Source organism: Rhineura floridana, chromosome 13 (assembly GCF_030035675.1).
Source record: "Rhineura floridana isolate rRhiFlo1 chromosome 13, rRhiFlo1.hap2, whole genome shotgun sequence".
Taxonomy (NCBI): Eukaryota; Metazoa; Chordata; class Lepidosauria; order Squamata; family Rhineuridae; genus Rhineura; species Rhineura floridana.
Genome location: NC_084492.1, coordinates 1,426,636 through 1,451,528, shown reverse-complemented (window position 1 = coordinate 1,451,528; position 24,893 = coordinate 1,426,636). Strand labels below are relative to the sequence as shown.

Genomic DNA, 24,893 nt, shown 5'->3' with positions numbered 1-24,893 from the left:
TACCATGTTGTATGATGGCTAGGAGCCTAGCTATGCATTATATTAACAGTGTGATTAGAATCACAGAGGACCTTGGAGGTTGTCTGTGCAACTCTGTACTCAGTATAATGCAGGACCTTGCAACTACAGCATCCCTGGCAGGTAGTTGTCTAGCTACTGCTTAGATTCCTCCAGTAAAGGAGAGCCCACCATCTTCTAAAGTAGCATGCTCTTTGTTGAACAGCCATCAGTTTGGATGAAATCTGCTCCTCTGCAATTTCTGCTCCTTGGTTCTAGTCTTGCCCTAATGGAAAACAGGGCTGCTCCATCTTCTGCATAACTCACAGCCCTTCAGAGATTTGAAGACCATCACCATGCCTCCCCTTAATTTCAACATATCCATCTCTTTCAACTGTGTCTCATGAGACTAATGCAATGAATGAGGTAATTAATAAAGGAAATGAATGGAGTAGCAAAAGGGGGGATGCTTCTCCACCCTTAGAAAATCCTGGAATACAATGAAATGAAAATGGTCACAGTTCTAGAGAAAAAGGCTGGTGCAGAAGCAACCTTTCTCTGTCCAGTGGGAGGGAGACACCCGCTGGAAAGACTTGAGCAGGCAGAGGACTTACCTCACTTCCTTCTCCTGCCTCACATAGGCCAGCTGAACTTCTCATCTGGCCATTCTCTTTCTCACACACTCTGAACCTCCCATAGGTGGCCGGCTTCATCTGTTGTGAAGAGGGAAAGGTCTATGTGGTATCTCTGGGTTGTGAGGACAATTAGGGATGGATCTTTGGTTTTGGAGCAATCAGGGAAGGCTACTCTTGAGGGCCTTGCCAGGAAACCATATAAGCTTTTGCATTCTGTCCTCTTGAAGATACTGACTCAGGAAGTGGCATTCCTATTTGTCATCACTTTGGCTAGGTGTAGTCTGAGTTCCAGGTGCTCTCGGTCAGAAATCACATAAGGACCAAAGATCCTTAGGTTAGACTGTTCCTTTGTGCCCAACATCAACTCCACCTTTCACAGAGAGCAGGAATTGCACCTGCTGTCTCTCTGCCATAACCCTTCCCATTCTTCTGAGAAGGTGTTGCACACCCTGGACAATTATGGTCTCTCAAGAGAACCTGGCCCTTTAGGGAGTCCAACTGTCTTTTTGTATTTTTCAGCCCTGACTCCCTGGGTCGGACATGAAGTGGCCAGGTAGGTTAAATCCTGTATTTCCACAGCGCACAAGGCCCAGCACTTGCTGACTCTTGTAAGGGTCATGGCATATTCCACGAGGTCAGCTGCAGCTAGGGCAGCCTTTCACCAGTGCTCCACTTCCTGAAATTTGCAGACCAGTCCTGTGGGCACTGACGCCCACCTTTAACAGGCCTTACAAATGGGGAGCTTAGGGTTCAGCAGAAGTGGCCTTTGGCCAGAGAGGCTGCAGCAAGTCTCCAGATGACTTAAACTCACAGCTAACATTTAATCCCAGCCCCCTTCAAGGAGGGGAATTGGCTTATGCTTGTCCAATCTGGATGCCTCCTTACCTACTGGCCAGAGGATGGAATGTTGGCTACTTCCTGGAAAAGTCCATATTCTGACGCCATGGGAGGGATACATCCAGGCCCATCCTGTGGAAGCGGCTGGGGCCTCATAGGACCTGCAGAGTGTTTAGGCTGTGACATGTCAGAGGAAGCTCTCTGAAAGAACTTCATGTCTTTCCTTCACTGTCTGTTCTACCTACTCTTCTTCAAGCTTGGCACTACAAAGGAACTGGGGTGCAGCCATCTCTGCTTACTCAAGTCTTTGTAGCTTTGTGATGTGATCCTGCTTGATCTGAGTAGTGGGTGGAGACGACCATCTGGATGTATCCCTCACACTGGACCAGAATGGACCTTCACAGTAAGCAGGCCAACATCCCCTTCTCTGGCTCACACCCAAGATGAGGAGCAGCTTCCTAGCTCTTGAAGGAACATGTACCGCCTTGATATTTGAAGGCGGCACTGGCAACATTGTTTTTAGGGCACTTGTCTGTATTTGAATGGCACAATCATGTTTATAACCAAGAATATTTTTACAAAGTTTTGACAGGGAGTCTCTCTGTGCAGCTGATTTGCATAAACATGCCTTGAGTTTTATTTCTAATTGTTAGAGAATGGTCTCTTCTGTGCCAGGAAGTGATGGAGTATCAGATCCCTTCTCTTGTGGAGGCCCTTCATCAATATGACACATACAGGTATGTTTGGGTTCTTTCCACTTAATTTTTTAAAAATCCCATACCAACTACTGAGGTTCAGAGAGTGGGAGAGCAAGCAGAATCCCAGAAAGCCAGAGGGCCTCTGCCAGCCTTAAGTAATGCAGAGTGGCTGCCCCATCTGCTAGATGCCCCTGAATGTACAGTCTGCATGTTTGTAGTTAACCACCAGGAGGCACATTTAATCAGGTGGCGGATATTGGGTAGGAAACCAAGCCTTCTCTGACTGCCTTTTGTCCCTAAACCCGCCGTTGGGGGCAAACTGATGTTAAAGACCAGAAGGTATCAATACAGTAAAGTATGGGAGGGAATAGGGAAGAGGTTATGAAAATCACTCAAAAGCCCTGCAACAGCTCCTGCATTTTAAGACTGGTCTTTTGCTGTTATTAAGACTTAAGGATTGTCCCAAATTTCATTACTTTATTAATTCAGCCATCCTTTAAGGTAACAACCACCACCACTTACTATTGTTCAACTGCAACACTGAAATTGAGAAATCATGGCTGCCCCTGGACACTGAATGGCAGGAAAGGGTTAAACATCTCCCCCCCTCACACAACTTGTTTACCAGTCTGGCCCTTAGAGAGTCCAAAGCACATGATCTGAATACTGTCTTAACAATCCTTTAAGGCAAGTCAGAATTGTTATCTGGGGCTGGGGCTATTTTGTAATGTTCAACTGTTGTGCCCATTTAACAAGGACTCTCCATGACACAGTCATCATTGGATAACCTTTCTGTATTTCTCCAGTGCTGCTTCCATTTTTTTTCTTATCATAAAAAAAATCCAACTTTGGGAGGAGTGGAATAGAAATGCAATCTCTCTGCAGGTGTGGGCCAGAAAATGTGAAACTGAGGCACAGGGCCGGCACCAAAGGGCGGCCAGGTCAGGCCCTGGTTGAGGGGCCTTTCAATAAGGTGGGGGAGGAGCAGCGCTCCCCTTCTGCGATCTGTGCAGGGAGAGAGCTTCCAAGGCGCCTGCCCATTTGCTGGCTCCACCTACCTGTCTCTCCTGGTTTTTGCGGCTGCGCGCGCTGGGCTACCATTAACCAAGATGGCAGCCAAGGTTTCCCTAAGGGGCTGATGCCCCTGCGCCATCTTGGTTGATGGCAGGGATGTGTGAACACCGCACGCAGCCTCAAAAGAATATTAGGCAGGCGCCATCTCTTCTATCTTTTTGGTGCCTTTTGAAGACTTTCCTCTTTCAACAAGCCTTTTGAGACCTATCCCAGTCTGCGTCTGTGTTACAATTGCTTGTTAATATGTGTTTTTTTAAATACTATGTTTTTAATCCCTTCTTTAAAAAGATGTTTTTAAAGCTTTTTTTTTTTAAATGCCTTTAACGTTGTTTTGTTTTAATGTATTTTAAGGTCTGCTTTTATGATGTTTTAAAGTGTTTTTAGCATTTCTGTTTGCTGCCCTGGGCTCCTGCTGGGAGGAAGGGTGGGATATAAATCAAATAATAAATAAATAAAAGACGAAAGAGACAGGTAGGTGGAGCCAGCAAACAGGTGCCCAAGGGCCCTGGCATGCCTGGTGCCAGCCCCGCTGAGGCAAGATGGGAAGAGTTGTCCCTGGGGATGGGGGAAGATGTGCTGGGAAGGCCCCTCTGGTCTTCTGTCACCAGGCCTGCATTTCTGGTTGCATTTCATATCCTACAACGCAAGCCCCTTTCCCCAAAGAGCACAATTCCAATATAGTGACTTACAGTAGGACCCCGCTTACCGGTGCTTCGCATTCCAGCATTCCACTAATGCGGCGGTGGGAAATTCCCCTTTTTAAAGCAGATTTTGCGATTTTGTGGCATTTTGCGACATTTTCGCGCAACAGCCCCATTATAGTCTGGGTTCTGCTCTACGGCGGGGGCCTGGTCCCTAACCCGCCGTATAAGTGGGGCCCTACTGTATATAAATAAACATTTACTTTATTATTTATTTATTCTATTGATATGGGGAAAAGTGGTCCAGTCCACATTTGGGTCCTAAGTCCAGCATGTTGAATTGAGCTCAGAAACTCAGTGGGAGTCAGTGAACTGGTTTCAATACAGGCAGGATATAACTTGTCAAATTACTGTTAGAGAACCAGGCACAGTGTTCTGGACCAGCTGCACTTGCCAAATTGCTTTCGAAAGCCACCCCACATAAAGCTTATTGCAGTAACTGAGCCTCAGATTAACTATGGCATGAATAACTGAGCTGGGCTCAGGTAGAGTTGCACTCCATGGATCAACCTCAGCTGATTTACTTATTCAAGACATTTATATACCACTTAATCATTTGCATTTCTGTGCAGTGTACATAAACTATACAGAAAACAAAACAATAAAATTTAGTCATAAACAACCCTACCTGAAAATGCCTGCTGGAGCCACAAAGTCTTTGTCATGCCCCTGATGTTCAGCAGAGAATGCCTGTCTCATCTCAAGTGGGAGGGAGTCCCGCAGGCTTGGGCCCAAAACACAGCCCAAGGCTACTAGTAATATGCACCGTGCCTCTGGCCCATGGGGGCCACCAGCAGGGACTCCTCCAATGGCGGCTTGTGCCTCTGGCCAAAGAAGGGAGAACTTTGAAACTCCCCCGCTTCCCTCCTTCCTTCAAGTTCCCATTCAGTGTGAGTGTGTTCCTCCTATTTCCAGTTTAATTCTCCTGAGTGTCAGACCTGCACCAGTCACACACAAGACTGTCAGGAAACCCCAAGGCTTGCAAAACTACAATTTTTTTTTTAAAAAGCCCTAAGGCGAGATCAGTGGGGACTAAGTGTGCTCAAGGCCCAAGAGGGCAAAAAAAGGAGGATGGTAGAAGGGACCAATGGACAGGAAAAAGGTAGAGAGAAACATCATCTGAATGGGTCATTTCCAGGTTTATTTCCCCCCCCCTGCATTTATGTAGCTGCCTCATATAGCTTCACAAATGCAGCTCACAAAACAAAACAACTAAAATAAAATACAGTATAGTAACAAATTATTATAGAACAATAACAAATTAATTAAAAAACTGACACACAATTTAAACCTCAGTTTAAACATGAGGTCCAGACTGTCAAAAGTTAATTAAAAATGCAAAGGTTTTCACCTGCCACCAAAAAGACCATAAAGCGATCACCAGGCGAACCTCGCTTCTTAAATGTTATGGAAGTGGAAGCCGTCCATAGGAATCTGTGGAGCAACCCATAGTTCGAAACCGCTGGCATGGGGAGCCGTGCGCCCCCCTCCCGCCGAATGAGACCTGAGCATGCCTCGTGGGAACCGGCTGGCGGGGGAGGGCCCGGGACTCTCCTGTCCCGTTTTGTTGCAAGGCCCCATGTGTGCAATTCCTCGACTCGGTTTTCTACGAGGCAGCCAGCCAGGCAGACGAGGTCACCCTCCACCGTGAAGGTGCACGGAGAAGCCCCAGGCCTCTCGGGACGAGGACTCCCTTCGACGCAGCCTCTTCCCAAGACCGTCCCCGTCGCGCACGTGGCCTGCCGGATCTCCCGCTCCGGGGGTCCCCGAGCTGCGTCCGACGGGTCCTTGCCACAGGCTTGGGAGACCACCCTTCTCCTGCGGCAGGAGAGGCAATCCTCCTCCTCTGCACCCCCTTTCCCTGCTCGCTCCCCCAGCCCTCTGTCAACCGTCCCCTCCTCCTGCCCTCCTCGTCCACCGCCCAGCCCAGCCCCCAATTCACCCGCAACCCTTCTGCCTCCTAAATTAGCCCGTTCATTCCTGTTTAAGCCCGGCTGTTCCGGTAACCTCCAGCCTCTTGGTCCCAGAGCGCCCCACTGACGCTGCCCGTGCCCCCCTTCGGCTCCCGTGTAGGTCGGTGCCGGTGGAATCGGGCCCCTCTCCACCGCCGCCAGGTTGGAAAGCCTTCTTTCGCCTCTTGGCGGTGCGAGGAGGACGGGCTCCAGCAAGCCTCTGGCCTCCTCTGCAGGGGAGAGGGAAACTCTCCGCCCTCCCTTGCCAATCGCGGCGCCCGAAGCCAGTAGGGCTCCTTCCGTGGGCTCACTTGCCCTGCCTAGGGCGAACCTTTGCAGGGGAGGGAGGCGGTAAGCTGCAACGTCCGCCAGCCCGCTTCCGCCTCCTCTTGCCTGTGCCGCGGTGCTTGGGAGGGGGTGAGCCCGCTCCTTGCCCGGCCGCGCCGCTCCTCCCCGCCACACGTGCTGGGAGTTCGGGAGGCGCTTTGCGGGAGGCTTCCCGGAGCAGGTGCGGATCGGCGGTTCCCCTGGATCGTTTCTGATGGGCGGCAGGACCGCCATTTCCCCGCCCCGCTTGTCCGTAGGTGCTTCCCGCCACCCTGCTGGGACCGCTCGGCGGCGGGGCGAGCTTTTCCCCTCTGGCGGTTCCGGCGCCCGCGCCTTCACCAAAGCATCCTTCGCGCACTTTTCCGCCTGTTCCCCTCCGTCCTGCTGCTCCCTTGCCTGCCTTCCCTATTTGCCTCACAGGCGTCCCGGAAGACGGGAGGGAGATTTCTAGCACAAACAGCGGGGAGGCGTCAGTCCTGCCGTTCTGCTGCTGCTCCACAAGGGGCGGCCCTTTGGAGGGTGAGCTCCTCGGGTTTTTGTCATGGGTCCGCACATGCATTTTCTCTGAAATTTGGCGGTCCTTGCCGGCTGGTGGTATTGACAGCAGGGGTGGATCTGGGCCCAAAAGATCTCAGGAGGCACGGAGGTATCGGCCCTGGTCCCAGCACCGCAGGAGCGAGGAGATCTCACAGACATTCCTTTTAGGATAGCTCAACTCACCTTCATCCTCCAGCCAAGAGGCCCGTGCAGCCTCCCGCCCTCCCTACCCAGCCATCGGGGGCTCCCACCAGCTCCAGCTCAACCCCTCTTCCACGACAACCTGGCGGTGTTGGTGGTGAGGGGAATTCAGTTGATGGTTTGGCTGTCCCCCTTGCGCAACAATCTAATTTCTTGGCTGGGAAGAGAGGTCTCACTCTGCAGAGGGGAAGGAGTTTGAAGTTCTTCTGACTCAGCCCAGATTGTTTTCTTCAGAGTGTTTTCAGCCCCTTTGATCAAGGGGTGCTGCAACTGACAGGACAGAATCTGTCACCCAGAAACCAGTGGCATCTTCTTCCTCAGCGGGGGCTTGGAAAGCTTTTCCATTGTGCCTCTTGATCAGGTTTTTGATAATGCATGGAAGGCTGAATGGGCTGATCATAATAAAGCTAAGCTTGAGTCCAAAGTTACAAAGAAACATGGTAACTTCTAAATCTCATTCATTCATTTCATTTCATTGGCGATCACTCGTGGCTGAGTAAGATTGTCTTCCAAGATAAGGTCTTTAACAGTGGGTCCGCAAGTGACCGTGGAGGCCAATTCTGGATCCACACAGCCTCCCACAATGAGGACATAGGTTTCCAGATGGAAGATGGTCACGATGAGGATTTGTTTGATGTGCCTTCTGTTTAGCTCGTTTGTCCCGTTCACCCTGTATCTGTGCTTCTTCGAAGTCCATAGCACTTTTGATAATAGCCGACCTCCATTTGGGATGTTCATGGCCCAAGATTTCCCAGTTCTTTATGCTCATATTACATTTTTTAAGATTCACTTTAAGAATATCTTTAAACCTCTTTTGCCGTCCACTGATATTCCGTTTTCCATCCTTAAGTTGGGAGCAAAGTAGCCGCTTTGGAAGACGGTGATCAGGCATTCGAACAACATGGCCAGTCCAGCAAAGTTGATGTTGAAGGATCATTATTTCAACACTGGTAGTCTTTGCTTCTTCCAAAACGCTAACATTAGTCCATCTGTCTTCCCAAGTAATTTGCAGAATTTTCCAGAGGCAGCATTGGTGGAATCTTTCAGGAAGTTGGGAGAGCGTTTATAAATGGTCCATGTTTCACAGGTGTACACTAAGGTCAGTAGTACAGTGGCTTTGTAAATAAGCATTTGGGTCTCCCTGCGAATATCTCGATCCTGGAACACAATACGCTTCATTCGGGAGAATGCGGCACTCACAGAGCTCAGACAATGTTGAATTTCAGCATCGATGTCAGCTTTTACAGAGAGATGGCTGCCAAGATAGGGGAAGTGATCCCCGCGTCACACCACTAAGCTGGATTGATGGTGCTACAGAGGGATTGGTTCGCACCTGTTGATGAAGCACTTTGGTTTTTTTGATGTTAAGCGAGAGGCCAAGCTTTCCATATGCTTCTACAAAGACATTTAGGATAGTTTGAAGATTTCTCTGAATGTGCAGAGACTACATTATCATTGGCATATTGAAGTTCCATGACAGAGGTTGACATTACCTTACTTTTTGCTTTCAGCCTACTGAGGTTAAAAAGCTTTCCATCTGTTCAATATATGATTTCCACACCAGTAGGAAGTTTCCCCTCAATAAGGTGTAGAATCATAGCAATGAAGATAGCAAATAAGGTTGGAGCAATGACGCATCCCTGTTTTATGCTTGATGGTTAGGATTGCACTGAAAGGCTGCACATGCTGTGTACATTATACAATGTATATGCTGCTGCTTGCCGCCTTGGGCACCTACTGAGAGGAAGGGTGGGATATAAATCAAATAATGAATTAATACAATAGTTATTCACTGTGTCGAACAGAGGCACTATATGTGCAAAGGCTTGAGGCTGCAATCCTAATTCCACTTACCTGGGGGGTAAGACTCACTGAATTCAATGGGACTTACTTCTGAGTAGGCATGGTTAGATTCAGGCAGATGGAGGCTTCACCCACCCGCATAGAGCCCCTGAGGGGCCGATGTGCATCTACCTCTGGAGCCAAGAGAAAAGGAAAGGAAAACATGCTGGCATTAATTACTTTCATCAGGTAAAGACCTGTCATTGGAAAAAACACCATAAACTGGCCTTTGTTCTGCCAAATGCGATGAAGAGCAACAAAACCAGAAGGTCCTTTCTTTGACTCATTGGGATGGAAACCGACATCCCTGTTCTTTAGACATTGTTAAGGCAGAGAAGTGTTTGACTCTGTGGAGAATGCACATCTCTAGGGATGGAGGAGGAATCGGCAGGACCCAGAATCCCAAGCAGGCTCAGGTGATTCCATCTCCTCAGATCATGGGCCAGGTCAGAGAATGAGTCCCTTTCCCTACACTTCAGCAGATTCTGCATTCGTGCAGATCCATTTACGAGGCAGCCTGAGGACTGCAATGCTGTCTCCTTCCATCTTAATTCCCCCCCCTTTTGAAAAGCTCTAGAAAGTCGTCCAGCTGCCCATAGCCTGGAGCAGCTAGTGTGTGTGTGTGGGATTCTTGCCACTGTGTGCTTTGAACAGAATAAAGCAAATGCCCTGGGAGCGATGGGGGAGGCATGGTTGCCTCCATGTAAAAACCCGTTTGACGTGATACCTTCTCCCTTTCAGTTTACAGTTTTCCTGTTCTTTCTTTCTTTCTTTCTTTCGTGCCAGTGGAGGCTGCTCCGCTACAGCTGCTGGGGCACAGCCTTCCCAAGGGGAGTGTCGAGCTTTCTTCTTTTATGATTATTAAAAATCCCTCCCCCTGAAAGCCACACTCTCTTTCCTGTTCCCACAGACATTTGATACTTCTATGAGGCTCTGGAGGCTTGTGGAGGTATTTCTGTCCATCTCCTGTTCTCTGGCCAATCAGGTCTCTGACCCAGTCAGCCAATCCAAATCCCAAAGTGGTCCCTCCCTTTCATCTCTGAGCAGAAAGGCCATGTGACTGTGGAGGGGGCTGCTTGTGTTCCAGTCCCTGAAAGGAAGGCACCTGCTACATCTATTGTTATGAGGGCTACAGAGCAGCCTCAGTAAAGATCTTAGTAGGGCTGCCTTAGTATTATTATTTAATTCATATCCCACTTAATGACAAAACAGGTGCCTAAGTGGTTCACAAGTATAACAACCAGTTACACAAGCATTAAAATATAAACATACATAATTAAATACATAATAAAACAATCCAATTAAAGCCTCTACAAAGGCTCAAAGATGTTAATCATGGGGGACTGGAATGCAAAAGTACGGAACGGAGAAGAACTAGAAATTGTGGGGAAATGGGGCTTCGGAGATAGAAATGAAGCAGGGGAAAGACTTGTTGCATTTTGCAAAGCCAAAATTTGTTTCTTGCAAACAAATTTTTTGGGCAACCAAAAGGCAACAAAGCACCAGGAACAGATAGCATACCATTTGGCTACAAGTTACTGAGATTGAATCTGTCCAAATTTTTACAAACATCTGTCAGCAAATATGGAAAACTAAACAATGGCCCACAGACTGGAAGCGTTCCATATACATCCCAATTCCAAAGAAGGAATCCCAGGGAATGCAGTAATTATCGAATGATTGCCTTAACATCCCATGCAAGTAAAGTAATGCTCAAGATTCTTCAACAAAGGCTTTTACCATATATGGAGTGAGAAATGCCAGATGTCCAAGCTGGGTTTAGAAAGAGAAGAGGCACCAGAGATCATATCACAAACATGTGTTGGATAATGGAACGGACCAAGGAATTTCAGAAGGAAATCACCCTGTGATTTATAGATTACAGCAAAGCCTTTGACTGTGTAGATCATGAAAAACTATGGAATGCTTTAAAAGAAATGGGGGTGCCACAGCATCTGATTGTCCTGATGCGCAAGCTATACTCTGCACAAGAGGCTACTGTAAGGACAGAATATGGAGAAACCGATTGGTGCCCCATTGGAAAGGGTGTGAGATGGGTGTATTTTATCACCCTATTTGTTTAATCTATACGCAGAACATATACAGAAAGCGGGATTGGACCAAGATGAAGGAGGTGTGAAAATGGGAGGGAGAAATATCAATAATTTAAGATTTGCAGATGACACCATACTCTTAGCAGAAACCAGTAATGATTTGAAACGAATGCTGATGAAAGTTAAAGAGGAAAGCACAAAAGCAAGACTACAGCTGAAAGTCAAAAAGACTAAAGCAATGACAACAGGAGATTTATGTAACTTTAAAGTTGACAATGAGGACGTTGAACTTGTCAAGGATTATCAATACCTTGGCACAGTCATTAACCAAAATGGAGACAATAGTCAAGAAATCAGAAGAAGGCTAGGACTGGGGAGGGCAGCTATGAGAGAACTAGAAAAGGTCCTCAAATGTAAAGATGTATCACTGAACACCAAAGTCAGGATCATTCAGACCATGGTATTCCCGATCTCTGCATGGATGTGAAAGTTGGACAGTGAAAAAAGCGGATAAGAGAAAAATCAACTCGTTTTGATGAGCTTTGCAGATACCATGGACCGTGAAAAAGACAAATAATAGGGTGTTAGAACAGATTAAACCAGAACGACCATTAGAAGCTAAAATGATGAACCTGAGGTTATCATACTTTGGACATAATGAGAAGACATTATTCATTAGAAAAGACAATAATGCTGGGAAAAACAGAAGGGAGTAGAAAAAGAGGAAGGCCAAACAAGAGATGGATTGATTCTATTAAGGAAGCCACAGACCTGAGCTTACAAGAACTGAACTGTTGCACAGTAGCAAAAAGTACCTGAGTGAGCTTTGTGTGTTTGAATCCTTGCTAAATATCACACCTTGCCTGGAATTACACACTGAGACTCTAGTGCATTCCACATCTCTCTGGCATTTTCACAGTTAATAATCAAAGGGATTTGTGTATTACTTACACATTTCACTGTAAGGTGTTGAGCTTTTTCATTTTTCTCCGTCCAGATTCTCTTTGTTTCCTCTGAGGCTTTCTCTCTGGAATTAGTCAGACTGAGACTTTAAGCTTCAACATAAGAAGTACATCTTTCTCTGGAAGTACATACTCGATAGGAAAGAGTTCTACATCTAGCTAACTAGCTAAGTTAAAGATGCAAACACTAAGCCTAGTGTTTGAACTCATGCTGTGAGGAGACAGACAGACAAAGAGAAGATGTCTCTCTCTCTCTCTCAAGAGAATGAAGAAGAAACCGGAAGATGTGGTCAGCATCCTAAGAATACGTTTACCCAGGAAGGAAGAGTGAGTAGAAGATCAAAGGATAGGTATAGCTTAGGAATTTTAACCCCATGCAGAGTGCAGACCCAACCCACCAGTTCGAGTTGAACCACATATAACAGATGCTATTGGAGGTCATTGATTCATAGGGTCGCCATAAGTCGAAATCAATTTGAAGGCACATAACAACAACAACACAAAGGCTCAAACTGAATGTTTAAGGTTGACGTCTTACGGGTTTTATTTTTCTCTCTTGTAACTCAGCATGACTTGCAGCTCGCTCCTGCCCAGATAAAGGAGGAAATACTTCAAGGAAATCAGGTCAACCTTAAAGTTTGGTCTGAGAATGCTCAGAGCTCTTTCCTTGAAGACCCACACAGCCTTAACTAGGCCCCAGGACTGTGTTTGTCTTCTCTGATCATCCATTTGCTTTTTTTCATTTGCTGAACTTTTGTTTCACTGAACTGCCTATTTGTGTGAGTGAGCACCGTTGGACACAGTGTAAGTACCATATACCATTTTTGTTTATTAGATGGGAAGGAGGGGCTTAACATTATTAAAAGTATTATTAAAATGTGTTTTCTAATCCTGCGGCAGTTCACCCTCATTAAAAACGGATAGATTAAATAAATAAATAACTATGCTGAGAGATGAGAAGGTAGTGGTTTTATTCAAAGGCATGATGGGATATGTATTTTTTTTAGTGCCTGAGTCTGGCAACTTGTTGATACAGTTGATGATGGAAATGGTGCTTATAGCTTGATTTAACCTGGGATTATTTATTATGTAAGTGTACTGATTGCTGTTGTCAGCTTGGTGTTGGAAGACCTGAGAGCAGAACAATAGTACTGTTGTGACTGTAAGATGTGAAAAGTACCCTATACGCAGAGGGTGGTGCCCAAATCATTTTATTTATAACAACTGCCTCTGCGCATAGCTGGGGATAATCTGAGCTTGCCTTTTGGTGAAGCAGAACTGTGGGGAAAGAGAAGAAAGTGTAGACTTCAGGGGCACACTGTTCAGTCCTGATTTAGTCCTGTGTTAAACTGCAGGAATAGCTCTGCAAGGAAAAAAAGTTCATTTGCTGACATCTTCGCATGGAGTCTGACATCAGCTGCTGATTTTTTGGTAAAACCTGGATCTGTTCCAGAGTCCCTTAACATTATAATGACTGCTATCTGTTAATGCTAAAGCGTGATCTGTCTGGGTTTTTTTCCTTGGCATTTTGGTAAAAGAATAGCTGTGATTTCATGTATCATGTTGCTGGCTGGATAATATTTGGTTTATATTTCAGGGGCTGAAGTTACTGTTGTTAGAATAATCATACTGAATACAAACAGAGATTCTGCATTGGGGAGGCAGGTGCCAACTAGCCATGTCATACAGCAGACATGAAACAGTAGTCCAGTGGCACTATAAAAGGCTAGCAAAAGTATTATTGCATAACCTTTCATGGATTACCAAGAATGATGCATCTGGCGAAACAGATTCTAGCCCAAGACAGTTTATGCCATAATAAATTTGTGAGTCTTGAAGGTGCTAGTACTATTTATTTATTTTTTGCTAAAATTGTACTAGGGTCTACTTTATAGGGTTGTTGTGAGGATAAAAGGATCTGGTAAACTTAAAATGCTATTACAAAAAAGCAGAATGGTGCAGAGAATGGTTCAGATGAGAACTGTGTGCAGAGCCTATATGTAGTGAGGGAGCATGGATTGCCCCCTGCCTGCTCAGTCCCACACCCGCACATCCTGCAGCCACACTCTGGACTTGCTGAGGACGTATATGCAAAGGCCAATGTTTGTAGATCTGAATATCTTGGCTGTTTTTCAGATTTTTCTTTCTTTGGTTTTTAGGTTGGGCTTTTTTCGTGATTCCAAACCTGCTTCCCTCTCCCAGTTCAAAATTCGGGGCAGGAAGGCTGAAGAGAAACTTTTTATTTTGATTATTCCCAATTTATCAGTATTACACTTATATCCATTCCACCTTTTCTCCAAGGAGCTCCAGGTGGCATTCCTGGGTCTCCTTTTCCCCATAATAATAATAATAATAATAATAATAAAATTTTATTTGTTAGTCGCCCATCTGTCCGGCTTAACGGACACTCTGGGCGACTTACACAATATAAAATACAATATAAAACATATGCATACAACAATCATAATATTAACATCAGTTCATCTACCATCCTTCAATAATACAGCATAATAGCAACCCACCCCAGAGATCCCATAGGCCTGCCTGAATAGCCAGGTCTTTAAGGCTCGGCGAAAAGCCATCAGGGAGGAGGCATGTCGAAGGTCAAAAGGAAGCAAGTTCCAGAGGGTGGGGCCCACGATCGAAAAAGCCCTCTCTCTGGTCCGCACCAACCTAGCTGTTTTTACCGGTTATTACCATGTTATCCTCACAACAACCCTGTGAAGTAGGTTAGGCTGAGAGGCAGTGACTGGCCCAAGGTCACACACTAAGTAACATGGCTGATTTTAACTCTGGTCTCATAGGCACTAGTCCACTTAATATCCCTCCACCTTATTCCACATTCTGGGAAAAAGATGTAGAAGTGAATAAGCTGGGCTAGGGTAATAAAAGTGCCTTTTACGGTTTTAAGGTTGTGCATAGTTTAATTGTATTTCAATTGTATGTTTTTCTATGTTTTTAACTACATGTAGATCTATTTGTAAGCCGCCCTGAGTTCCAGTTTGGAAAAAGGGCGGGGTAAAAATAAAGTTTCAATTCAATTAATAATGTTTTCAGTCAGGAGATGTTACGGGGTCCCTCATTAACAGTCCTGTGTGGCACCTTTAACACTAACCAATTCAGGCTGCAACCCTGTACACACTTACCAGAGAGCAATCCCCATGGAATTCAGTGGGGCTTACCTCTGAGTAATGTATGGTTATTCTGGCATGAACCCACACCAGAAACGGTGACAGCAGGGACCTCTTCTGAGCTGACCCTTAGGTACCAAGTATTTAAGAGTCCACTGTTTCATTGCGAAGGAGGAGCACGGAGAGAGGACCAGAGCTGGTGGGGGCCAGACAACCTTTCTGCCAGCAGAGCAGCAACTGTAGCAGCAGGAACCTCTTCTGAACCAAAGAAAGACATTTTTCAGCTAAGTCAGCTGCTAACTGCTTGTAAAACAGCAACACTGAAGTGTCTCCAATATCTTTGCAAGGGAGGATGGGAGAAAACCAGAACACCTTGGCCTCGTCCCTCTGACCTCTTAGCAACCCTTCCAGCTCTCGCGGGCACCAGCCGTCACCCTCCTTCTCAGAGGCCCCCATCGGAGGGCTTCCTTAAGAACCAGTCTTAAGGTCTGGACAGGCACACGCAGGTGGCAGCAACCTTTCAGGTCAGCTGGTCTCAAGCGATTTAGGGCTTTACAGGTGAACCAGCACTTTGAATTGGCCCCCAAAACAGGCTGGGGGCAAAGCACCCCATGCCCCACACCGGAAAGAACAGCCATCCCCTCCCATCATGCAACCGTCAGAGGAGAAGACTGTGGAAGCTGCCTGCAAGAAAACAACTTTCCTGAAACGGAGACAAGATGGAAAATTCATCATATACTGACATGTTTGCCTAAGGCTGTATGAAGGACACTCTGAGTGGTATTCAATGCTAGTCCTACTCAGAGTAGACCCACTGAAATGAATCGCATCCATAACAGGTTCATTAATTTCAATGGGTCTACTCTGAGTGGGGCTTAGTTGAGTCAGTAAGTCAGGTCAAGGGACTGAAGACACTCCCTGCCCCGCATGCACGCTGACACTTGACGGCCTTTCCCCCCCTTCTCTTTGCATTGTTTTTCTGCATACGTGTCTAACATGTAAAGAATTAAATAAAACCTATACATTAGCAACGGAATAAATAAGAACTTCAGTTCTTATGAGCCAATCTGGCTTTTGGTCACTAACTGGTTGAGATTTCTGCTTTTGCTCACATTGGGGCAACTTCCCTCTCCACTTGTTCAGTCTTTACCTCTTGATGGGTTTTCAAGATGCCTGCAATATTGTATATGGAGGCACATGACCTTAAGAGCCGTGGCTGATTAAAAAAAATATTTATTGTAATGTGAAAAGTTTTCTTTACAGATTATGGGTGCAACAACAGGAAGCTCAAAGAGTCGCTTTTCCATTTAGAAGTCTTGAAATTGCAGTGCCAGAGAAGGATCAAGAATCTGGAGAAGATCCTCGAAATGTAAGGCTCTTTTTCTCTTATGATTATTACTACTGCTGCTATTATCATTCACATTTGAATTCCACCTTTTTTTGCAATGGACTGAGGACATTGGAGATGGATGGGAGGTACCCCACTTTATCCTCACAACAACCATGTGAGGTAGGTTAGGCTGAACGTTTGTGACCACCCAAGGTCAGCTGGGCTTTTGGAATGAGCAGCATCCTTTAATTAATACCTATGAATACCTATGTATGTGCATAATGCATTTTATGTATTTTAATAGTATTTTATACATTTTAATTTACTGTAATTGTAGGGTAGAAGGGCGGGATAGAAATACTTTAAATAAATAAATAAATAAATATGAGAATACTATGAGAAAATCAGCCACTGAATCATTTAATTTAACTAGAAACAGAAAGCTAAGTGCCCGTCATGAGTTGTCTGTTAGTTTCTCTTTTGCTTGCTTGCTTCTGTTGTAATTAGAAATGTCTGTTGACATTAAGTAAAATATTTATTTATTTATTTATTTTGTTTATATCCCGGCCTTCCTCCCAGTAGGGGCCCAGTTTATAGCCATGTCTGTTTTCCGTGTGGCAATAAGACAAAATCTACTCTGCAAGAAGAGCCCCTCCAGACTGTTTTGCTTTGTTTTTGGACCAGATGGTCTAACAAGGTCGTCTCCAACTCTATGGTTCTAGAAGGTTCTTATGAGGATGGTGCTCTGTCAAGTGGAAACGCAGCTTGAAGAACTAACATTTGATTCACACATCCTTTGGTGCTTAGGTGGTTTAGAATAGGCCTGCTTTACAAAACTCTCATGTTTGACTGCTATAACGTTTTCCCAAGGATTTCTAGAAGGTTCTATAATTACCAGCATTCCTCAAAGTTTTGAGTGGGTTGCCCAGCCCAATTTATTCTCTACCCCTCAAAGAGACCAAAACTGCTGTCAGACCTTATTCTTCATAAAATGGTAGTGGAATTCTATTATTTTACCTCTACTATATTAAAACCAAGACCTTCCGTGGTGCAGAGTGGTAAGCAGCGGTAATGCAGTTGAAGCTGTGCTCACAGCCGGAGTTCAAATCCAACGGAAGGAGGAAGTTGAATCTCCGGTAAAAGGGGTCGAGGTCCACTCAGCCTTCCATCCATGAGTGGTCGGTAAAATGAGTACCCGGCATATGCTGGGAGGTAAAGAAAGGCCGGGGACGGAACTGGCAATCCCACCCCATATATACGGTCTGCCTAGCAAAGGTCGCAAGAGGTCACCCTAAGAGTCGGAAACGAGTCGCACTACAAGTGCGGGGACACCTTTACCTTTATATTAAAACCAGTTGGAAAACATAATGTAATTTGGCAATGTAAATGTATCTTGGATTAGATGTTTAATGGAAACATTTCCCTTTTTTTTTTGAGCACTCATATATTGCTGTGGATTTAGACCAATGTGCCAGAAACTGGAATATACTTAGAGAGACGCAAGACACGGAAGAAAGTGACAGAGAGAATGAAAAGTACCCCCTTATTTCCCCAACCAAGGGAGCAAAGCGAAGAAATAACTGGGAAGGGTATGGTCAGTCCACAGATGGGTGGGACAATTCTTGCCATTTCAAGCAGCCTGGAAGCCCCCCAAGAAAAAGAGGGGCAAAAGGGAATTTAACAAAGAAACCTGAAAACAGGGACACTCCCATCCAAAAGCTCATTTCCCTGGTGCAGGGATGGGATATGGTGAACTACAGACGCTATGAAGCCCAGCACATGCCAACATCCCATGGTGTCAGAGGGGCGGAAGAGCCCGCAAAGAAGGCCTCCTGCAATCTGGTCACCAGTCCTGAGCCCTCTAGTCATGGACACCTGCCGGAAGCTGGACAGTGTGTGCTTGGCATCCCAGCCCCCGAGGCCTGGCTTGTCAAGACTGGGAGAGCAAGCATTTCTGAGGAGGCTTATTCCATGGGAGAAAACACTGCAGTCAAGGAACTGAGTACCCAGAAACAGAGAGAGAGAGGTGAGTTTGCTGCTTGTAAATGAGCTGTCAATGGTGATGGTCTCCTCCTCCTCCTCCTCCTCCTCTTCTTGCTCTGGAACGGAGGGGGGGGGTTCTGGGCCCTTGGCTCCTTTCTTGGCTCTTCTGCCTGTTCTCATAGCCTCCTGCTCAGCAGGGACACGGCATTCGTGACAATCAATTAATCATCAGTCTTCCATGACTGGAGGAGGAGGAGGAGGTTTATCTGGGGGTTTCTTCTCTCTTTTTGTTATTGAGAAATGATGTCATGAAAAGAAAAAGGGGGAAGATAGTAATTAAGCATCTTCTGCAAGGAACAGGAACAAATAAGGGGAGTTCTTCATGAATATTGCTCTGTTTTGAACAATTGGAGGTAGAAGCTGCAAGTCAGCTTCCTCTGTGGTGTTTTTGTTCTACAGCCCACTTGTGCAGGGGGAATGGGGGTGGGAATAACCCACTGGTAGGATTTTGGCATCCTAATACAATGAGGTCTCCAGCTGTAAAACTACAAACCACACCAATGCTGCAAGTACACAACTGGAAGATCACCACTGGCACATACAGGTTATACAAATGAGACAAAGGGGGTAGAAAGCCCAGCAAAATGGTGTAGTGGAACCACCGCTATTAGAAATCACTCAAGGTACAAACCGGATGCAATAGCACTGTGTGAAAGAAAGTACAACAAGGGAAGCAGAATGCAGTTTGTAAGGTAGATTGACAGGATTCCAGTAAGTTCCCGTTTCGCAGTAAGATCTTCTTCAGAAATTAACCGATTCAGAAGTATAATTCCATAAGCTGAAAAGCATAAAATAACCCCCCCGGAAGGTTACACGTCACCTTATAAGTCAATAGTGCAATATGAATGCTTTGAACAAGGATCACAACTTCATATATCTGCCAAATTCACCACCACTTACACAGCAAGCCCCGCAGGAACGAAGCCAAAAACATTACGAAAATTTTCAGATAAAAGGAACTAACGGAAAAACATACAACTTTCAGCACTATTGTTAAGATATCAACATCGACAATTATAAGAGATGAAAATTAACCCAAACCTTGAACCTTGGGCAGCTTAACCTAAAAGCTTCTATGGTGGTGAATTAGGCAGACAGGTGTGTTCATTTTATCCAAGAAGCCATTCCCTTAAAGGGATATATACATATTAAATAATACCCAGAGGAACAGCATATAAGGATGCAACAGTATATATTCATGTTACATATAATAGGTAAACTTATGAACAATCCCTGAACTGGTCCAGAATATTTTCCTGCTCCTTCCCAAGTATCACATCCCCAAATCTTCCACGCCACATTAGTGTCCAAACCCTCTGACCACCTGGAAGGAAGTCTCCCGCTCGGAAACCCATGGCATTCCATCCAGATCAAAACATTCCTGTTTTCAATCCACCTGCACATCCCACATCCCACTCCACCCGTTGGTCAGCCCTGGAAACCTTTGAATGCCCTTATTCAACTGTGGAAGGTGCCAAACAGGATGAGGCCCAATAAACTGAGGGTAAATCCCCATAGGACGGATGTCCTGTGGGTGGCTGGTTCCTGGGTGTGGGACATAGGTGTACAACCTGTTCTTGGAGGAACAGGTCCATAGTCTGCGCCTGCTCCTGGATTCCAACTTGTTACTGGTGTCTCAAGTGGCTTCAGTGATTAGGAGTGCGTATGCCCAGCTTAGGCTGCTTTGCCAGCTACGTGCATTCCAGGATCAGGAAAGCCTGGCCTCAGTTGTCCATGCTCTGGTGACCTCATAAGAACATTAAAAAGAGCCTGCTGGATCAGGCCAGTGGCCCATCTAGTCCAGCATCCTGTTCAAACAGTGGCCAACCAGTTCCTCTTGTGGGTATCGTCAGTGTACTGCTGACCCCCAACTCTCCTGATGACTGCTCCTAAGGGCTTCATATAGAAGTTAAACAGCCGCGGGGCAAGATGGTACCCTTTGGCAGCCCACAGCACAACTGCCAGAGGGCCAAAAGATAATCTCCCAGTGCTATTCTCTGAAAATGACCCTAGAGATAGGCTCAGAACCACTGTAAAACAGTGCCTCCAATATCCATCTCACTAAGGCAGCCCAGAAGGATACCATGGTCAGTGGTATCAAAAGCCACTGAGAGATTAAGTAAGAATGCCCATCTCCCAGTAAAGATCATCCATCAAGGTGACAAGGCCAATTCAGTCCCATAACCAGGCCTGAACCCAGACTGGAATGGGTCAAGATAATTTCTTTCATCCAAGACTACTTGCAATTGCTGCGCCACAACCCCCTCAATCATCTTCCCTAAAAAGGGGGTATTTGCCACTGGGTCCCAAATCAACGGGTCCAGGGTGGGCTTTTTCAGGAGCGGTCGAATAACGACCTCTAGCAAACACTACAAGAGGGATAAGTGTTCTGTCAGGAGAACCCAATTACATACAGTATTTTTCCAGGCACAAAATACTGTGATTGAGTGCTGAGAAGGCAATATTCCTACCAATGAAGCATACCCTCGAGGAAAAATGTATAGGACAAAGTACAGTAGGGCCCCAGTCATACGGCGGGTTACGTTCCGGACCCCTGCCGAAAAGCGAAAACCGCCGAAAAGCAGAACTCATTGAATAGAATGCTGCGCGACGCCTGAAAACTGCCATAAAAGCAGAACAAGTGCCATATGAGTGGGGCTTTAGTCTAATTGTGTCTAATTGAGACCAACGCATTAGCGAATCACCGTAAAGCGGGGCCCTACTGTACACATCTGCAGTGTACATTCTTTGTTTACCTGTCTGAATCACTTTCAAAAGGATATGAGTATCGTGATGCCATGACTTTTTGCTGGCAGCTGGGGATCCATCTGCAGGAACTGGCCACTTCCTTGTGCCCCTTTGTGTTCATTGTCCAGCACAACTTACTACATTTTTCTTGGGAGACACAAGGAAGGATGCGAAACACTGCAACTGGTTAGATGCCGATGTGAAAGCACTGGGCTTTCCTGTTCAGGACAGTTACTTTGGACTAAGATGGAGTGCTATCTTTCTTGTTTATTGCATATCCTTCTTATTGGTTTGGGAATTTTTGGGTTAGTCTGTTGTTGACATGACCTGCCTTGGGGGCCCAAATTTGATGGCAGTCAAACTCTGCAGCGTACCTGAGAGATGGCATGTCTCTTGTCAGAGGGTGGGGAAATTAAAGGAACTGCTACTTTCTGTTGCCTGTAACCTGGGCACCAACATGTCCTCCTGGCTGAACCGTGCTGGGTGGAGCCTGCAAGTGGCAAGGGGCAGGTAAACAGAGATGATGATATCTACAGGCGGACAGTCTTGGGGGTTAGTTCAAGGTGGATCTTCATGTGATTAGAAGCTTGGTGAGCCGGGGAGGGAGGGGAAAGGCTGCTCCTTAGGAGTTAGCATCTCTCAGAGCCTGCTGAGTTGAGGGACTGTTTTCGTTCAGGGAAAGTGGGTGGCATTTTCTTCATTTTGTTATTTTGCTTGAAAGGGATATACGAGTCTTCTGTAACTTTTGCATTGCGTGTCTTTTTCTTAACCCTTCATACTATTGTGTTTTAGTACACTTTGGAACTTATTTCATAAGCCTGGTGTGGTCTCTTCTTATTTTAGCATCACCATGCCCAGAATCCACAAAACTATGTTACTCTGAGAGGCTTCCGGGAAATCCATTGAAGCTTTGTTTTCTTTATGAGACTGATTAAGAAGGGGCAGCCGTATAGTCAAATCTCCCCCTTTTTTGGTGGAAGGAAGCTCTTTAAGGGGGAAGGGTGGGCTGAGGAGGGGGTGCACTCTGTTTGCTGGGATTCTTTTCCCTCTGGCGCCACGGGTGGCTGGGTGGCAGCTCTCACACTAATGCATGAACTGTCCTGTTCAATCATGTCAACATTTTTTTAAAAAGCAACCCATTTTTCCTCAGGAACATTGCCTGAACAAACCAGTGCTATCATTGATGAGCCCCATGGCAACACTGGCTTGATTTTTAAAGTTGAACATCCTCCAATTGTGGCTTGTGATGGTTCAAGCACATCTCATGAAAACAGCATCCTCTACAGTACCCACTTGGAAGACATTAAATTAGCCAGTGCACTTGCACAACCAGGAGCCAAAGGTATTGACTGTGCTATAACTCTGCATACACTTGAGCATGGGAAAAAGATATGACAAAGGGGCAGTAAGAAACACCTCCCCACAAAAAACCAGAACCCTAGGATTCTGTTTCCAGAGGCTTCTTCTCCCTGCAGAATTTGGGTTATTACAGAATAATACCCTATTTTGGCAAGAATTGGGGTGGTGAAGAAGAAAGGACTGCCACCTTTGAACCATTCCAGTAACAATGGGTTCAAAAGGGAAAAGATGATATTTTGAAGGCATTTTCTATGGTACTTCAGTGGGGTGATGGAGATCCGGAACGGCAGGGAGTGCCACAAATTGGGACGAGACCTGAGCTGCATAGAGTTGTGCTCTGTGATCCATTGACCCTTCTCCCATGATTGTCTCTGGGATTTTTTTCTGGGACAATTTGGTTAGGGAGCACAAGAGTGAGGCCTGGTCCTGCCTGTCTTGCCTGCGGTCCTTGAAAGTAACCTGCTTTGCTGGCCCCCGCATGGTGCTGCAGCTGCTCTCTGCTGGAGCCTCCCCCCCCCCCGGGTTGGATTGCTGGCATCAGTTGCTAGTGGGAGTTGTAGAGGAAGATGCCTTTGCCTTTGGGCAGGTGTTTCTAGTTGATAGTTGGTCTTCAGCTGGTGGGTCAGGACCCACTGGTGGGCTGCAACCTGATTTAAGGTGGGTCACAATTGCAGCACAAGCACCATGCAAGTATATTATAAAAAAAGAAAGAAATAGGTCCCCAAATGCATATTTTGGTCCTGGGATGATCTGTGGTTCCTTCCAGCAGTATGCGGCTGGTGGTCTCTTCCTCACAGCCAGTGTACAAGGTCAAACTGGCGCCCTGAGAATGTAGCTGAGTGGGATTTAGGATCATAGAATAGTAGAGTTGGAAGGGGCCTACAAGGCCATCGAGTCCAACCCACTGCTCAATGCAGGAATCCAAATCAAAGCATTCCCGACAGATGGCTGTCCAGCTGCCTCTTGAATGCCTCCAGTGTCAGAGAGCCCACTACCTCTCTAGGTAATCGGTTCCATTGTCATATGGCTCTAACAGTTAGGAAGTTTTTCCTGATGTTCAGTCAAAATCTGGCTTCCTGCAACTTGAGCCCATTATTCCGTGTCCTGCACTCTGGGACGATCAAGAAGAGATCTCGGCCCTACTCTGTATGACAACCTTTCTTGTTCTTGAAGAGTGCTATCATATCCCCCCTCAGTCTTCTCTTCTCAAGGCTAAACAGGCCCAGTTCTTTCAGTCTCTCCTTGTAGGGCTTTGTTTCCAATCCCCTGGTCATCCTCGTTGCCCTCCTCTGAACCCATTCCAGTTTGTCTGCATCCTTCTTGAAGTGTGGAGACCAGAACTGGACGCAGTATTCAAGGTGAGGCCTAACCAGTGCTGAATAGAGGGGAACTAGTACTTCACGCGATTTGGAGACTATACTTCTGTTAATGCAGCCTGATACAGCATTTGCCTTTTTTGCAGCCACATCACACTGTTGGCTCATATGCAGCTTGTGATCAACGACAATTCCAAGATCCTTCTCGCAAGTCGTACTGCTGAGCCAAGTATCCCCCATCTTATAACTGTGCATTTGGTTTCTTTTTCCTAAGTGTAGAACTTTGCATTTATCCCTGTTGAATTGCATTTTGTTGTTTTCAGCCCAATGCTCCAGCCTATCAAGGTCCCTTTGAATTTTGTTTCTGTATTCCACGGTATTAGCTATGCCCCCCAATTTTGTATAATTTGATAAGCATGCTTTGTACCTCCTCATCCAAGTCGTTAATAAAAATGTTAAAGAGCACTGGGCCCGGGACCGAGCCCTGTGGTACCCCACTCGTTACTTCCACCCAGTTTGAGAAGGAACCCTTGATAAGCACTCTTTGAGTACGATTCCGGAGCCAACTGTGGATCCATCTAATAGTTGTTCCATCCAACCCACATTTAGCTAGCTTGCTAATCAGAATATCATGGGGCACTTTGTCAAAAGCTTTGCTGAAGTCAAGATACATTATGTCCACAGCATTCCCACAGTCTGCAAGGGAGGTTACCCGACCAAAGAATGAGATGAGATTAGTTTGGCAGGGTTTGTTCTTCATAAATCCATGTTGGCTCCCAGTAATCACTGCATTGCTTTCAAGGTGCTTACAGATTGACTGCTTTATAATCTGCTCCAGAATTTTTCCAGGGATTGATGTTAGGCTGACTGGTCTGTAGTTCCCCGGTTCCTCCTTCTTGCCCTTTTTGAAGATAGGGACAACATTAGCTCTCCTCCAGTCATCCGGCACTTCACCAGTCCTCCATGATTTTGCAAAGATAATAGAGAGCGGTTCTGAGAGTTCTTCAGCCAGTTCCTTCAATATTCTAGGATGCAGTTTATCGGGCCCTGCCGATTTGAACTCGTTCAAAGTGATTAGGTATTCCTCGACCATTTGTCTATAAATCTCAAGCTCCAATCCTGCCTCTTCTACTTCATGTTTCCTGGGAG

At 46.0% G+C, this 24,893-nt stretch overlaps 1 protein-coding gene across 1 annotated transcript in view; it reads left to right on the top strand.

Moving 5' to 3' along the window:
- Positions 1–24,893, top strand: part of KCTD19 (potassium channel tetramerization domain containing 19) — an 89,013-nt gene that overhangs the window by 59,962 nt on the left and 4,158 nt on the right. Inside the window, exons 10-13 of the mRNA XM_061594650.1 lie at positions 2,123–2,206; positions 16,212–16,317; positions 17,716–18,304; positions 22,220–22,411. Coding sequence (XP_061450634.1) covers positions 2,123–2,206; positions 16,212–16,317; positions 17,716–18,304; positions 22,220–22,411 — 971 coding nt within the window. The remainder of the gene's footprint in view (positions 1–2,122; positions 2,207–16,211; positions 16,318–17,715; positions 18,305–22,219; positions 22,412–24,893) is intronic.